This window comes from Trachymyrmex cornetzi, unplaced genomic scaffold (genome assembly GCF_001594075.2).
Source record: "Trachymyrmex cornetzi isolate Tcor2-1 unplaced genomic scaffold, Tcor1.1 scaffold65, whole genome shotgun sequence".
NCBI classification, from domain to species: Eukaryota; Metazoa; Arthropoda; class Insecta; order Hymenoptera; family Formicidae; genus Trachymyrmex; species Trachymyrmex cornetzi.
In genome coordinates, this window is record NW_017299970.1 from 275,363 (window position 1) to 291,080 (window position 15,718).

General features: G+C 29.8%; 4 protein-coding genes across 6 annotated transcripts; 2 read left to right on the forward strand and 2 right to left on the reverse strand.

Moving 5' to 3' along the window:
* The first annotated feature begins 7,248 nt into the window (after nucleotides 1-7,248).
* LOC108767114 (RWD domain-containing protein 4) lies at nucleotides 7,249-8,758 on the forward strand. 3 transcript variants are annotated; one of them, XM_018516817.1, is made up of 5 exons: nucleotides 7,249-7,361; nucleotides 7,492-7,646; nucleotides 8,042-8,151; nucleotides 8,230-8,425; nucleotides 8,501-8,757. In XM_018516817.1, the coding sequence occupies exons 2-5, from the start codon at nucleotides 7,542-7,544 to the stop codon at nucleotides 8,666-8,668; spliced, it is 579 nt and encodes a 192-aa protein (XP_018372319.1). In that variant the 5' UTR covers nucleotides 7,249-7,361; nucleotides 7,492-7,541; the 3' UTR covers nucleotides 8,669-8,757. The 3 variants fall into 3 exon arrangements, with proteins under 3 accessions (XP_018372319.1, XP_018372318.1, XP_018372320.1); XM_018516818.1 differs by lacking the exon at nucleotides 7,249-7,361 and adding an exon at nucleotides 7,400-7,422 and having other exon boundaries at nucleotides 8,501-8,758; XM_018516816.1 differs by lacking the exon at nucleotides 7,249-7,361 and having other exon boundaries at nucleotides 7,372-7,646.
* Nucleotides 8,759-8,862: 104 nt separating this feature from the next.
* LOC108767113 (RUS1 family protein C16orf58 homolog) lies at nucleotides 8,863-11,184 on the reverse strand. The gene is made up of 9 exons (XM_018516814.1): nucleotides 11,038-11,184; nucleotides 10,767-10,942; nucleotides 10,439-10,599; nucleotides 10,130-10,322; nucleotides 9,953-10,068; nucleotides 9,671-9,867; nucleotides 9,325-9,584; nucleotides 9,067-9,247; nucleotides 8,863-8,992 (listed from the first exon to the last, which is right to left on the reverse strand). The coding sequence occupies exons 1-9, from the start codon at nucleotides 11,099-11,101 to the stop codon at nucleotides 8,925-8,927; spliced, it is 1,416 nt and encodes a 471-aa protein (XP_018372316.1). The 5' UTR covers nucleotides 11,102-11,184; the 3' UTR covers nucleotides 8,863-8,924.
* A 764-nt stretch (nucleotides 11,185-11,948) lies between these two features.
* On the reverse strand, nucleotides 11,949-13,989 carry LOC108767106 (uncharacterized). The gene is made up of 2 exons (XM_018516804.1): nucleotides 13,731-13,989; nucleotides 11,949-13,158 (listed from the first exon to the last, which is right to left on the reverse strand). Exons 1-2 carry the CDS (start codon nucleotides 13,931-13,933, stop codon nucleotides 11,949-11,951), a joined length of 1,413 nt encoding a protein of 470 aa, XP_018372306.1. The 5' UTR covers nucleotides 13,934-13,989.
* A 218-nt stretch (nucleotides 13,990-14,207) lies between these two features.
* LOC108767115 (uncharacterized) lies at nucleotides 14,208-15,644 on the forward strand. Its single transcript, XM_018516819.1, has 2 exons — nucleotides 14,208-14,917; nucleotides 15,338-15,644. Exons 1-2 carry the CDS (start codon nucleotides 14,347-14,349, stop codon nucleotides 15,358-15,360), a joined length of 594 nt encoding a protein of 197 aa, XP_018372321.1. The 5' UTR covers nucleotides 14,208-14,346; the 3' UTR covers nucleotides 15,361-15,644.
* The last annotated feature ends 74 nt before the right edge of the window (nucleotides 15,645-15,718 follow it).

A 15,718-nucleotide genomic window follows, 5' to 3' on the forward strand; every position in this document is an offset into this window, starting at 1 on the left:
AATAAATATTTGGTTGGCAGTATTCAACTAAATATTTATTAAAATTGACTATATTTTTTTTCAGTGTGTGTGCTACTTGAATTAGGATCGCAACAAAATCATTATCAATAATCATTTAAATATTATTCAGCATTATTTGTTATAATTGATTTGTCATTCATAAAATTCTAAATAAATCGTACGATAAAAATATTGAAGAGTGTCTAGTATTTTATTAAATTCTCATCTCTTCGTCTTCTTTTAATGGCAAAAAATGACGATGATTCATCAAAAAGTAACAAGTTAAAAATCGTTAAAACTGCGGGAAAATTTTTGTCTTTTATGTTTCGCTCGTAGAAGAAGATTCGCTGTTCGGAAATGCATTAAAATTAATATCACATTATGTTTGATAATGCATTTAACAATGTAAAACTCTAAAGATTTATGTCCATTTCTATCAATGTAAATTAACTTTAATCTGGGTTTAATAAATTGCTCGTTACTTCTTTCTAATTCTTAAAACCAGGAAAAGATCAAAAATGAGTTAAATTGAAAAAGTTAATCTACATTGATAGAAATGGACATTATTAGAACAGAACTCATTCGCTGAACCACTGTACAAGTGGCGTCATCTCACAGCGAGAACGTGAGACTATGCAAAAGGGTTGAAATGTAAAAAAATGTGTAACTCTCCTGTAAAAAGGTATAATTAGTTGCGAGAAGAGAATCTTTTTATTTTAAAACTATAATTAAAAATATGCTTTAAAAATCTAACCAAGCATATCGTTTTTCCTAGTTTTCATGTATATTATATTGTGATGGAGGAGGATATGTGCTGAATATGACTGAATCCCCTATAGTCTATAGGTATATCAATTGCATCAAAATTTCTCTTTCGTGTGGAATATGGCATGAGATTCAATCAGTACATGTATCCGGTAGCAGTGCATTGTTATACAGTCATATTTGCTCACCACAGTCATGGTCGATAGCTGATATATTTCGATTTAGCATATTGTTTAGAAATGTTCTCTATTATTACGTAAGAAAGACAACGATACTTGAATGATTCTTGCATGCTAATCGATTTCTTCAACATCTCATAATATAATTGAAATAGCGTTACGAACTTACGAAATATAATTGAAGTTTACCGAAAAATCTTTTCTTAAAAGTAATTAAAATTTCTGTTTTTTTAATTATATTTCTTTAATTAATTATATCTCTCCAGTGATGGTTTAGCGCATCTAATATATAGTAAGTATATATTAAAGTATATTTACTAAATATCGTCTATATTAAAACACATCTTTTTAATGCAGTAAAAATCTATTATAAGTAATTAGTATTTTCCTTTCGATGTAACAATAGCCCGAAATATTACATTTGTTCTTGTACGTTTATATTGATTTACGCATTTGTTTAAATATTCTAAAATATAAGTTATGTATAGAGGAAAGTCCCCTATTATGAGATAGGCGCTTAATATGAGATAGCGACGTTTCTGCTAAACTAATAAACGCTATCTATTGGCTTCACCTTAAATTTATTGTTCTTGGATTGAAAACTATTTAGTAGAAAGTTCATTATTGAAAATCATGCCTGTAGTCATTCATTATAGTAAATCATGCCTGTAGTCATTGTAAAAAAAGATTTGAGAATTTGGATGTCTTCATTAAAATGAGTCTTTAAATCTTGTTTATTATTTAATGAATAAATATTTGGTAATAAATTTGTCATATAGTGGTAGAGTAAGATCGTACTAATAGAAAAATACGGGATATGTTGAATTGCTTAATTACAGAAGTTAGATTTGAATGGTAGAGTAAGATCGTACTAATAGAAAAATACGGGATGTGTTGAATTGCTTAATTACAGAAGTTAGATTTGATGATCGCAAAACCGTAAGGCATGGAAATCGTAATATGAGATACTCAGGATATTTCTAATATGAAATAACCCATGCTCGTATGTATAGTGAAAATCGTTGCTAAAGTATAAATGTTATTGTACATTAATAAAAAGAACAACTGTCGAGTGCCTATTTCTGCGATGCTTGATTTCAACTATCTGAAGACGAGTTCTGGATATAATCTATCGCATACTCATTTTTGCGCACGCTGGCTGTGTTTGTTTGTATTTTAGAAACATTACATAAAGTTTTTTAATTGCAATACTGATATACTTTGGGTTTTACTATTGATTTCTCGGGGCATCTCATATTAGGAGCACAATTTTGTGACTTTGCGATTTGCTCACTTTTTACATTTCTTTAATTTAAAAAAAAATGAAATTTAAATTAAATTTTATATAACATTATCTTACAGCTTATTAAATTCCCTTCCAAATGACCTATTATTATTTTAAATTCTGCCCATAGATTTCTAGCATTTACCCAAAATAAACTCGGTATCTCATAATAGGAGTCTTTCCTCTACATCCGAAGAATTTTTTATTGCTAGGAGAAACGTGCAATAATATAATTTTACTATTGATCTATTACAATTGTTAGAAATAAAGATGTACGAAGAAACATTTTACCGGCGATCTCCGTACACGAAATTGTATATAATTATTATAAGAGAAAAAGAACAGCTCTTGCATATCGACAGTTATCTTCGTATATATATGTATGCGGGTGTAGGATGGAAATAGTATGATATTAGTACGATATTTGAGACTCAAGAAAAATATATTGTACGATAATTTCGTAAAATACAATACACATACACATTTACAACAAAAAACACACACAACACTATCTCTTAAATCATTTATAAAATAGTTTTTTACACACACAAGCGTCTCAGCAGCATACAAATTGACGCGGCTGAAAGCACGATCTTGAAACAGAATTTGCATCGTGGGTCATGACGAAGAAGAGAAATTCATGGTTTTTTTATCTGTATCATTTTCGCTTACCGTCGAAAAATTTTCTAAGCTCAGAATGTAGATATTGTAAACATTAATGGTAATTGTACGCATGCATCTCAATATAATAAGTAGCATCATTTTTTGTTTCCACACAGATATATTATACCATTTTGCATAATATCTAAAAGTTTATGTCGATCTCAAAATCTGTTCAAATTTTCAATGATTAAAATTTCACGTCAAAAAGAGAAAAAATTACTGTTCTCTTAATAAAAAATTATATATTAATGTGTATGTACGATTAACGTAATATACATACTCACATATATATGTGTGTGTATGTGTGCGTGTGTTTGTACGTGTGCTGACACTTACATCTTCATGCACAGCTGTGTGTTCTTGTTAATTAATTGCTGACCCATATAATTGTACATAAACATGTAAATCATTTGTCCAATAGTATAATCAAAGGATCTAGCTAACTGATCCGACGATCCGGAGAATTTAATTATCTAAACAGTAATAGCTGTGCTAATTGTTTGAAATTGAAATTCTCATCGCGGCTTAATCTTATTTATTAATTTTGCTCGACAGTTATACATTAATTAATTCAGATATTCGATAAGGAACATTCGCTTGTACCATAGTGAAGCCCATTACGATCATTGTAGATAACGATTCAACGAAGATGCTCAAACTGTAACATGATTAAACAATGTCCACAAACCTTAGATTATAAAAAACGTTCGCAAATTAATAATACGTTTCGCTAAAAAAGATTGGTACTTGCGGTATCATATATTTATTTGACGTAAAACGTACCTGAAAGAAACGATTTATCATTCTATGTTCGCGTAGCTAAAAGTGTATACACATGCACGCTGCGTTTATCGTATATACGGGGTAAATCGGGAAGTTGCTGAAACTAAACAATTATTATCTGGTGATGAATGATCAGAATAAAATAAATGCAATACTGTTCTGCAGAAGAAATCCGTCATCTGTAACATATAATGTGGAAAAAAATTGCATACATACATATACACTTGTTGCCCTGCACATACGTGATTCGACAAGCCATGTGGTACACGGAGAAAATTTTATATTTAAAATTACTATAATGTTGTAGAAGCTGCGGACTATCATGACAATTATAAGTTTAAATAATATAGATATTTTTTTAAAAACAATAATGCAACATAATTTTTACACTGTTTCATAGTAAAAATTTTTTATTACAAAATCAAAACTTGTTGAATAAAAGTTAGTATTAAAGATAAATAAAAAATATATACCTAGCAAATTTTGTTTGAGTACTATAGTAAAAATTAACTGTTTTCATGTTAGAATATGGCTTAAGCACTGGCTTTTAACAAAAATTACTTTATTTATGTGATAAAAATTAGTATTACCATAATAAAAGTTATGTCGAAATCATGTTGTGGTCCATCGAAAATACAAGACATAGTAAAGTGTAATTTAAAATTGTATTAAAACTTAATAAAATACATTGCGCTATCTACTTGTGATCTTCGTTATTCTAATAATTCTATGGATTCTAATTCATCTACTAAATATTATAGAAATAAGTAGATAAATATAAAAGTAGATAAGTCCATTGTTTGGAAAATAATTTTTTGTGTATTCTTATATGTTAAATAAACATGTCAATATGTTAATTTTACCATCTTACAAAAATAATATTAGATCACTTTGTTTGAAATTTTTCTATGTAAAAGAGGGAAATATATATTTAGGTCATATTGGATACATATGAATGTGTGGAACGCTATTCTTTTTAATCTTTACATTTATATAAATATTAAAAAATGTTTTATATTTTTATTAACGTTCAAAAATGTTTCTTCTTTTAAATATGACCACTAATTTCCAATTTTGGACTCAACAAAAAATTAGAAAAAAACTCTTAGTAAGGGCATGTATAGGGTCGGTTATCTTATATGACGTAATTATTACAACGATAGATATAAAGTATAAATTTTCCCGATTTGTGAAACCCGATAATGAAACCAAGATTTCATTTACTCAAAAACAATTTTGTCATTGTTCTTGTGCTCATGATGTTTGCTTGCATAATTTCAATCTCATTTTGAGATCTCGCATTCTCACAATCGATTTTAATTCGATCAAATAAATTCTTCAGCTGCAAATTCTGGTCATTCCATTCACAAATAGTACAAAAATAATTATAATTTTTTTTTAGTATTGTATATTTTGACCAAGTACACAGAAATTACTATATATTTCTTACTTTGTCGTTGATTATTATACGATTCAGGAATTATACTGTTGCACCAATAACAGAACTGATAATAGGTAGACAATCAAATATAAAATCTGCCGTTAATTCTGTCTGCAAATTCTAGCTGCCTAGAACAATATCTTTCATTCGAAACTATCCTTTACCTTATAAAGTCATTATAGAAAATAAAGACCTATTTAATTTATATTTTAATTTCTAAAATTTTAATTAATCTATTTTAATTAATAATCTAATAATATGAGTTAAACTTTACAAAAGATATATATATAAATACATTTTATTTTAATAAATTTTATTTAAAGATCGTCTTGGAAATATAAGAATACTGAGAAACATTTTTACATTTCTCATTGTTAATGTTATCAAGAAAGAAAGAAATTAATTCTATAATGACGTAGAAATTCTATAATGCATAGTAAATATACCTATTATATGTATAAAAAATAATTAGAAATGGAAACAAAATTGATAAGATTTACTTTAGTATGATTTACCTGAGAGAATAAAGACAAAATAATAATAAAAATTGTATGAATACTCGCTTAATCCAGGTGTTCATCGTTCAGCTCTGATAAGGCCATAGTCCGTATACGGACAACACTAAACGATTCACTTTATAATGTTGATCTACAGAGAGATAGATAGATAGATAGATAGATAGATAGAGAGAGAGAGAGAGAGAGAGAGAGAGAGAGAGAGAGAGAGAGAGGAGAGAGAACTCCATCTATTCTGGTGATTCGACGACAATTGAAAAAATACCTGAGATACGGAAAAACATAAACGACAAATTATCTCCTCCCTCTCCACTCCCATTATTATCTTGTACGAGAAATTTCTATCATTTCGTCAGCGAAGAAAAAAAGTAGGTGTCGCAAATTGCCCTTTTGCACCGGACGTGTATTTGTACTTTTCGTACGCAATTATATTAAGTTGGGAATCGATCCGCTTCTTCAAGCGTTATACCCCTGGGAAAAGGTGCAGACGAGCACAAAAAATTGATGAAGTATGATTCTCTTTTTTCTCTGAAAACGACGAGATAAACATTATAACATTATAACAAAATTCTAAGGTAACTTCCCGCAATTTTCTAGATCTCTTTTTCCACCTAAAATTTCTTTTTCTTCTTATTTTTCGAGCAATGTCATGATAGTACAAGTGAATATTATTTCTCATCAAAAATAATACGTAATATTATATAAGTTGCGATATGTTATAGAGTCAGTATGCACAGTCAGTCATATTTTATTATTGTATATACTTATTTTTAAAAAAGGCAAATGAATATCTAAAAGTACTGAATGCAAGTTCCAATTATTTTATTAGAGTAATTTTTGAATAATTTTACAAAAACACTTATAACATCTTTTCTGTTAATTATTTAGAAATATGGATGGAATGCTTTTTAATTATGACAACTGGAATATCTCGCACACTTTAAACTTCTGAAATAAAATTATGTATTAATGAGTATAATATTTTAATGCGAGGAAACTGTCCGAGATCGATTCAATTCCTTGACAAACGTGTTAAACAAATTCAAGTTGTTAAAAATTCAAGAGATTCGTTTTTATATTGATCCAATTTTTGAGATTTGAAAGATTTTTGAGATTGGTGAAATAACATTTAGAAAACTAACGAATATATTTGAATCTATAATATAACATATATATTAGAGTGGCTACTATAAGTAACTAAAAGATTTAAAAAAAAACCAAATTTCCTTCGTTTTAGGAAGGAAATTTCATACCCTAATTTCACACTCTAAATCCGTTTCGAATATATACTGGTCATATAAAATTTTTGTCTTGAATTTGAATGAGGAATCACTCTAAAATCAGAGAGTCTTTTACTTTATTAGTAGCTATCCTGTAAGAAAACAAAACTACTGTTTATCTTTATATAATTCTACCATATATGATACAAAATTTATTATTGTTTCTAAAAATTTTATATAGATATATATTGTAATAATTATAATATTATATATATGTACAACATATAATATTTAATATATTTTAAATGTTATCAATATGAGAAAATATGATAATAAAAAATATACACATATAATTTATATCGAGATCAGTCACGTGGTTGATGACGTGTACGATTTACGCATGCTCTGTTCTAAGGATGTAATTCATTCGTCCTACGATCTCCCAATATTAGCGCTAGTGTCGTGAAATGGCAAAGAGAGGTGGCATCTTTATCTCTTTTTAGTATATATGTATGTATAATCTGGTCAAGTGTCATTGTTTATTCAGATTTTCAAACGTAGACAATTGGACGTAATTAGTACTTATTACGTCTATAGTTGTGAAGGATGTAATAATTTTCTAACCTAAAAATTCACGCAGTGGCACTTGAGCGTGGTGCGATCGTTCGGAATCTAGTCCAGGAAAGGGAGATGAGCGATGCTGAGCTTCAAGAGGAGGAAAGAGAAGTATTACTCTCGATATACGAGGGCGATCCGGCTTTTAAACAGCTGACACCCACGATATTTCAATACAAGGTGCAAGAATATCTTTTATTTTGTAGCTTTCTTTTGTAACTTTGTCAGAATTGAGCACTTTTATGTGAAATAATTCAGCGTAAATTGTAATGTACAATACAAAGAATATTTGTATTAAATAACTCTATTTTGACACAAAAGTATACTTCATTCATTAAGTAGTATTCAAAATTTTTTCTTTGTATCTCTTCAAGGTATCATTTAAATATATAACATTTGTTCCATTTCATAATTATAAAAGAAAAAATTAATACTCTCTTAATTTTAATCATAAAATGGAATTAAAAAGTAGTTTGCTATACTGCACTACTTTATAAGTGTTTCTTAATTGCATGTCAGGCAAATTTGGAATTGAAATAAATTATATATATTAGTCAGTGATTTTTTTTATGTAGTATGGAGAAGATAATGATATGAAGTCATTTCTATTGGAAATCTCATGGGGTGCAACATATCCTACAGAGAAACCGACTATCAATATGAATACATTTTACAATAAACATATGTAAGTGCAGCCAAGCAATCATTCAACTATTTTTGCTCATTTGATTACTTTGGTCAAAGACGAATAATTGGAATATAGTTTACAAGAGGTCAAGGACAAGGTGATGAATCACGTAGAGGCAGAGGCTGAGCAGTGGTTAGGTAGCGCTATGACATATACATTATTTCAATCTGTCCAAGAACATTATGCAGACTTAGTGTGCATGCAACCCGACTCAGTTGCCGATATAAATTTACATACTAGTAAGCTGAAAACTACGGAAGAGAACCAACAGGTATATCCATTCCATTATATGATTTATTATTACTAGAAATTGTTGCAAACAAAATGATATCTTAATACTCCTAAGGTCGAGGAAACGATAAAGAAACCGAAGAAGGAACATTTAAGTAAAGCCCAGAAGCGTAGACAGTGGAACAAAGCAGATGGCAAAGGTGAAAGACAGCGAGGATGGAACTGGGTAGATATAGTAAAACATTTATCACAGACTGGACCTAGAACGGAGGAGGAATCATAGTCCAAGACCATAATATTTTGTACAGTATGACAGGCGTGTTATATTTTTATAAATTGTTGGAAATAAAATTATTTCCTTATCTATTTTCCAAAGTGGCTTTATTCTCATATATTATTTTTATTTTTTGATTACTAAGTAGTAAATTATTTTAATATTAAAGAATAATGAATTATAAGAATAATTGTTTTTCTTTCCTCTCTCTCTCTCTCTCTCTCAACAATTTATTTTTAATATGATTCAAATAATTGTCTAATAATTAGCCATTATTATCCATGGAAAATCTCCATGCTCCAATTGCTAATAGATTTGTTTCCGTTTTCCATCCTAGAATTATTAGTAGATACTTATAGTTGTACTTAATGTTAAATCATTATTTATTTAATGAAATTATTACATACCATTTATTTTTAGATTGTTTAGGAATGTTTTATACTCATTAGAGACAGTTACATCTGTAGCACTGACACTTTGTAAAGTTATTGACATGTCCCAATGTGAAACAGTATGTATCCTTTGCAGGACATATATATTCAGCAATGAATATGATATTTCGGATGTTTCAGACTTCAATAGCATATCCTGTGTGATATCACAATATAATTACAATAAAATATGCATAAGTAACAAAAAATATAAAAAGAGCTTTGATTTCTTACTATTGGTATTTTTCTTGCTATACAAAGGTAGAAAGCACACATGGAAGCATAAAAGTATGCTTCCAATATTTCGATAGACTGTATATCTTTTTTGAGAATTACAAATATATTCCTTTTTTCAATATCTATCATTATTATATACTTCTTATTTTCAAAGAATTTTAATAAAAATTCCATTTCTGTGAGTGAAATTATATTTTTTTTCAAAATATTTGCGAATGATACACCAATTTTTATATCAAAACCGTGTATGTTTCTGGCTAAAAATAATATCCATAAACTGTTAGAAATTTTTTTTCTTATATACAGTGAAAAAACAAATGATCAAATAATTTTAATATCTTACTAGGATTTTTTAGTAGAAATACTGATTCTTCCTTATTTACTTTCCATGGCTCAGTAATCTGCTCGTTCATCATGTATTTTTTAACAATTATAGCCAGACGATCTTCATTGAGTGTATCTAAACATAACGCTTTAACCGCCGAATAATTTGCATAGAGATGGACTGCTACCAGGAAGAGATACAGTTCTAATACATATCTATATATAAATATATATATCACTTCATCATTATTAAAAGAATTCGTAATAGTAATCAGATACGATAAGTATACTAAATACATACTGTCCATCGTGAAATAAAGATAATATAAAGATTCCAAGGAATGATGCGATTAGATTTACACAAGTCTCTTGACTTCCATCTTTTGCAGAGACATCTGCCACATTATTTTGTATCGCCTATGACAAGAAAGTGATCTTAGCACAAAGCTAATATATATATCTATACGAATAATTATACCTGATGATGAATCAATGCTGTTCTCGTAGCCCCACCAGCAACACCGACAATGGACTTCATAGTGGTCGAAATACACAAAATTATAACAGAATATGAGGAGAAATATGGTACAAGTAATTCTATTCCTTTGGCTATATCATCCAAAATATCAGCAAATAGCCTCCATTTTTTACATTGTCCATCTAATTTAGTTCTATAATAGAAAGAAGCAAAACCTTGTTTAGCATTACTTAACAAAAGTACAAGTAGTTTGTTAAGCATTGCGTAACAAATATTTTTAGAGAATATCCGTTGTTGTCTATTCTTTACCCATTCCACCATGCAAACGTTATACTCCCAATCATCCCAGTGCCACTTTTCAAGATCCACGTTATTGCTGCTGCCAAAGGTGTAGCATTTGACTCTCCAACTCCTATCCCTTTCATTATAGAATGAGTCGTCAGCGTACCTGTTATAGTACTCGCAAAAGCCTGTAAAATATTAATTTTTTTCTTCATAAATCACTTTATCAATGCAAAATAGAATAAGAAAAATCTTACATTATAATATATTATAATAATACTGTATTATAATAACATAATTGTAGCGTATCAACCAAACATATATCAAATACGTTTACTTGGAGATTTAAGCTAACCTGCACCGTGTCCCATATCTGATACGCCGTGTAGTCAGGATGCACACTGTCCGGATATCCTTGTGGCAAAAATATCTGTTTGAAGACAGACGTAATCCGAGAATGAACTGTTTGTGATTCGGTGAGACCGAATTTTCTTTCACTTGTGCTGAAACCATCTGGCCAACAGGTGTCAACTGTCAACAAATCAATACGGAGTCAAGATGTGGCTGCTATGATATGTAGAGGATGATTTGATCGATTATTATCAAGTACATCACGAATGCCTTACCGTTTGGTTTCAAATAAACTATCTCTTTCTCGTTCCCGTAAGTTTCGCGAAAAACAACGCGCATATTCGCAGAAAGAATACCGTTTTAAAAATTCACTCCATTTACTCACCACGTTTGTGATATGTGTGTATGGTACGTCGTCTGCTATTTTAGATGCAGGCATGTGTCTCTACATACACGGAGTAAGAAGTAAGGATAAGAAATTGGCCAATCACAGTCGATTATGAGAAGAATAATCGATTGTGATTGGTCAATTTTTTACTCTTCTTACTCCATGTGTTGTAGACAATGCATTAATTAAGACTTTAGTTTAATTTAGTCACTTTAATTTAGTCAACAATTAGCTCAATCGATAGAGTTGCAGTATTTCTACAACTAACACTAGAGTTACAATATTTCTTTTTAATTGATGAATTAAAATGTAGGTCCCAGTCAGTACAGAAATATTTATGATAAATATTTATTAATATTCATTTTTTGAAATGTTATATAGATATTTTATATATATTTTACATAAAGCTTTATTCGAAATATTATTAAAATATATAGACTAAGTATTTTATGCAATATTTATGGTAAATATAAATAAATATTTCTAATAAATATTTTTTATTTGAATTATAATGTCTCATTAAGTATTTTTATTGTATTTACTATAACTATATTCTAATAAGTATTTCATAATATTTATAATAAATATTTATGATCTGTGCAATCTAAAACCACAAAAATATTTACAAAATATTTAAAATAAATCTTATAAATATTTCTAAATATTTTGTAAATATTGTGTGCTGTCTGGGATATAAAATTAATAAAGTTTATTATAAAAAAAAAAAAATATATCCTATCCATATTTTAATTTATTACCGCAAAAACGATACAAATAACTTGACGAGTTAAAATACCTTTAGAAATTCTTTGCTACTTCTTTCTTATTGCCAAATATCTCACAAACGTCCCCAATTATTCCGTTTAATTCGGCAATACATGAATCCAATCTTTCTTTGATTTTATTTATATCACTTTCTCCATCAGCAGTTATAATGGTTTTCCATCTATTACTCGAATCCATTTCGCAATCGATTTTTACACTTTGTGAGTTGTCTTTGCGTTTACGAGCGCAGTTCACTTTTTTATTTTCGGAACTAAGTTTGACAATTTCTTCTTTATGATTTCGAGATTCATGTCGTAATTCGTTTTGTTGCGCTTTTGAATCATTTTTATGTATTAAAGCTCTTCTCAGCCGCAACTTTTCAAGAAGATTTATTTTCACTTTGCGATACTTCAAATCATTTTTCGGTTTTTCGTCATGCATATTTTGCATTTGTACGAATAATCCATTATCATTTCCATAAGTGGTTGTTTCTATTTTCTTCTCATTCATCTTCTCAAACTCGTCTTTCTTTGCATTTATATCACTTACTTTTTCTTTCGTCACGTTATGAGATTCGTTGCTTATTGTTGTCGCACCTGGCAATCTATTCACTTCAATTCGTGGTTCAACATCAAATTTATTCGCCGAAGCTTTTTTCCTCTTTGCTTTTCGCCTCAAACTGTGTCTTTTCGATTTCAATTTAAAGCAGTTGAGAAAAAATCGACCTACATGATTACGATATCCGATTGAAACGCATTGTACGCCTCTAGAAATTCTTTTTCTCTTAATTTTGGGTGTAAAAACATTCGCAGGACTACAGCCCGTCTCGTTAACGACCTCGTTTCGTTTCTCGTTAAGCTTCCTCAGCTTCTCATTTGCAACACGTGAAGTTCTCGCGTCCCCAGTGTCTCTTGCATCTCCCGGTCTCTCATCGGTTTCTTTCCCCGATTTTTCGGCGTCCGAAATGGACTTTCGATACGTTCCCGACGGTTCAGACACGCGCGATCTATTTGGCCGTTCATCATCTTCGATTGATTTATCGTCACGCGGGTAATCCTCTTTAAATACGGCCGCCTCGTTCGCCGCTTTTACTTCCCGTGCACGTTTCGCGAATGATAAACGAGCGGATAAATCAGTGCCGCCTGGCGAATCGTCCCTCTTAAAATTTCTTCGCGGCTCGTACCGTGCATCCGTTCGATTTTCTCCCTTTTTCGTCGAATGATTAAATCCTGCTGGTGTTAAACTGGAACATCAAAATGTTTTCATGCGTGAAGTATTAATCGGTAATAAAAATATATAAGTTGCAAGTCAATTTGCTCTTATTATTTTGAATATAAATTTCACAGTTTAGAAGGTAGACCATATTTTAATGGCAAAACCAGCGAAGAATAATTTAAGGATTAATTTTTTAACGAATTTGATTGCATTAAAGAAAAGTCGATTCCATATTTATTCATGGAAAAAATGGTTTTGCTAAATTATCTAAAAAGGTAACTATAATAATAGCAACAAATAAATGCAGATCTGAAAATAATTAATGTTTAAATTATTAATTAGATAAGACACATAAACTGATTACTAAAATGTCAAAACTTTTTGCAGCATTATTGTTATCAATGTTTAAGCGTTCTACGTAATTATTTTGATGATTTAACGAAAGTATTTTCAGATTTAGTTAAATTTTTTAATATTTCAGTAAAACCGTTCTTTTCGTATATATCCAATATTTACAATATATTCTAAGTAATAAAAATGCATTTACGTCTATTTATTTACAAAAATTGTAAAAATATCTTAATTTCTCACTAATTATACCTTGTTAAATTATTCGTTACAGCTGAATGAATTATGTTTCCATTTTTAAATGCGATGATTTCTTCTCGTAATCGAAAGATTCTGGTATTTAGTTGGGTTACAGCAGCGATGATATTATCAATATTAATTTCTGCATTCTCAGATGAATAGTGATACGAGTTAGAAGTTAGTTCGTTATTTGTGTCCGCAATATGTATATCCATCAGCTACTTTTAAACTGCTAATTATGAAAAGGAAATCAACTCTGATATTATTTAGTACTTTAGTTATTAGTACAGTAATAAATAATATTTTATATGCATAATAATAATAAAAATTCATATGTTATTTTACAAAAATTATTCTTAATATTAATTAAGTAATTTTATTATCTATCAGAATTTATTTCTCTCCTAACCACTGGAAGGATAATTATTTTTTTAATTAACACCAGTCAACGATGCACTGTTTGTATAATAACGTCGCATCGACGTTAAATGTCAAAATATGAACGATCTTCACGTTGAAGATTGCGCGTTCACTCAATTTTGAGGTAACTAATTTTCAGAAAAATTAAAATGTAACAAAGGAAGAAAATAATAAATTTATGATGTAATCGCGTTATAAAAATCCTGAGATGGCCGACGATGATATCCTGGTGCGCCTCGACGAGATCGAGAAGCTGCAGACAGAACTTCGGCATTTAGTACCACGTGTTACGAGTAATTCGTCCAGACACTTGCAAAATGTATCTCGCGATTCATCCGCGTCGAATCGTTTCCCATCCCTCTTCACGTTCCCCGTAATTTCGAACTTTACATCGACTCCGAAAAATGAACGCGTGCAAAAGTCAGCCGCGCGATTGAACCTCAACAGCAAATCGTCGAGCAGCAATCGACATTCGACGATAAATCTGAAAAATACAGAAGGATCTCAGAGCAGAACAAGGGAAACAAATGTTTTCAAAAATCTATTGAGAAGCAGCAACAATGTCACCAGCTCACACGTGAGAAATTCTTCGGTCTCAACATCTGTAGCAAATTCGACGATGCCGATAAGGAGCAGTATCGCAAATCGAATGGTTAGGGATCCACAAGAAGCAATTAAAAAGAGATTAAAGAGCGAAACTACAGCTAGAGATAAAACTCAACGTGCAACTAGCGAGAGATCCAATGTACAGTTATCCAGGAATGAAAATGTGAACTCAAGTAAATGGATATATTCTGTTATTATTTTCTTTTTTTTATTTTTTCCGACTTATTGGCTAATTAATGTTTAACCCTTAATGCACACAATTTCCTGATCTTGCACTACACACGATGGGTTGTTTGTGTTCCAAGTTAATTTTCATTACCTTTGTAAGTACATATAAAGATTATTAAGTAATTTTTAACATATATATTTTAACATCTTTAGAAAATATTTACAAGTTGTGTATATTTAAAAAAAAAGAGATTGTTATTATTTAGTCAAGTTCAGTATTTCTAAATCTAATATTTCAAAAAATAAAAAAGAAACGTGGAGAGCACATGAATGACCCAAATTGTGTATACTAAGGCTTAATTTTTTATTACTTGTTAATTTTTTAGTTTCTTTTGGTTCTTGCATTCACAGTGCGCTCTTTGCAGATATCAGACATTCAGATTCATGAGTCAAAAGCTATAGAATCATGGGACACACATCTAAAAAATCGGTACTGTAAAAGAAACTGCACGCTTATTGAACGATTTATGCAACAACTGAATTACTGTTTTATAAACAATAAGAGAGTGACCGTCCCATATCATCATTTGGGGAATAGAACACCCAGAAGAGTGCAGATACTACATTCGCCAACAATTAAAGAAACAGAAATTCTGCGATTACATGAGTCCGAGGCAAAAATGTTTGTCGATTAAAAATGTTTTAAAAAATCAATTAAAGACATGAAATAACACGCTGTAAAATAAAATTTTATTAAATTCCATGTTTTTATTAATAATCGTAATATACAAATTTTAAAACGATAT

What these genes read in the sequence shown, in the direction of transcription:
- LOC108767114 (XM_018516817.1), top strand. Translation starts at nt 7,542, where the DNA reads ATGAGCGATGCTGAGCTTCAAGAGGAGGAAAGAGAAGTATTACTCTCG. An exon ending in ACATTTTACAATAAACATAT is followed by an intron (nt 8,152 to 8,229) that starts GTAAGTGCAGCC and finishes ATTGGAATATAG; the next exon opens with TTTACAAGAGGTCAAGGACA. An exon ending in CTACGGAAGAGAACCAACAG is followed by an intron (nt 8,426 to 8,500) that starts GTATATCCATTC and finishes AATACTCCTAAG; the next exon opens with GTCGAGGAAACGATAAAGAA.
- LOC108767113 (XM_018516814.1), bottom strand. Translation starts at nt 11,101, where the DNA reads ATGCGCGTTGTTTTTCGCGAAACTTACGGGAACGAGAAAGAGATAGTT. An exon ending in ACGTTTGCATGGTGGAATGG is followed by an intron (nt 10,323 to 10,438) that starts GTAAAGAATAGA and finishes TTTCTATTATAG; the next exon opens with AACTAAATTAGATGGACAAT. An exon ending in TCTTTATTTCACGATGGACA is followed by an intron (nt 9,868 to 9,952) that starts GTATGTATTTAG and finishes ATTTATATATAG; the next exon opens with ATATGTATTAGAACTGTATC.
- LOC108767106 (XM_018516804.1), bottom strand. Translation starts at nt 13,933, where the DNA reads ATGGATATACATATTGCGGACACAAATAACGAACTAACTTCTAACTCG. An exon ending in GTAACGAATAATTTAACAAG is followed by an intron (nt 13,159 to 13,730) that starts GTATAATTAGTG and finishes TTGATGTTCCAG; the next exon opens with TTTAACACCAGCAGGATTTA.
- LOC108767115 (XM_018516819.1), top strand. Translation starts at nt 14,347, where the DNA reads ATGGCCGACGATGATATCCTGGTGCGCCTCGACGAGATCGAGAAGCTG. An exon ending in GAATGAAAATGTGAACTCAA is followed by an intron (nt 14,918 to 15,337) that starts GTAAATGGATAT and finishes CGCTCTTTGCAG; the next exon opens with ATATCAGACATTCAGATTCA.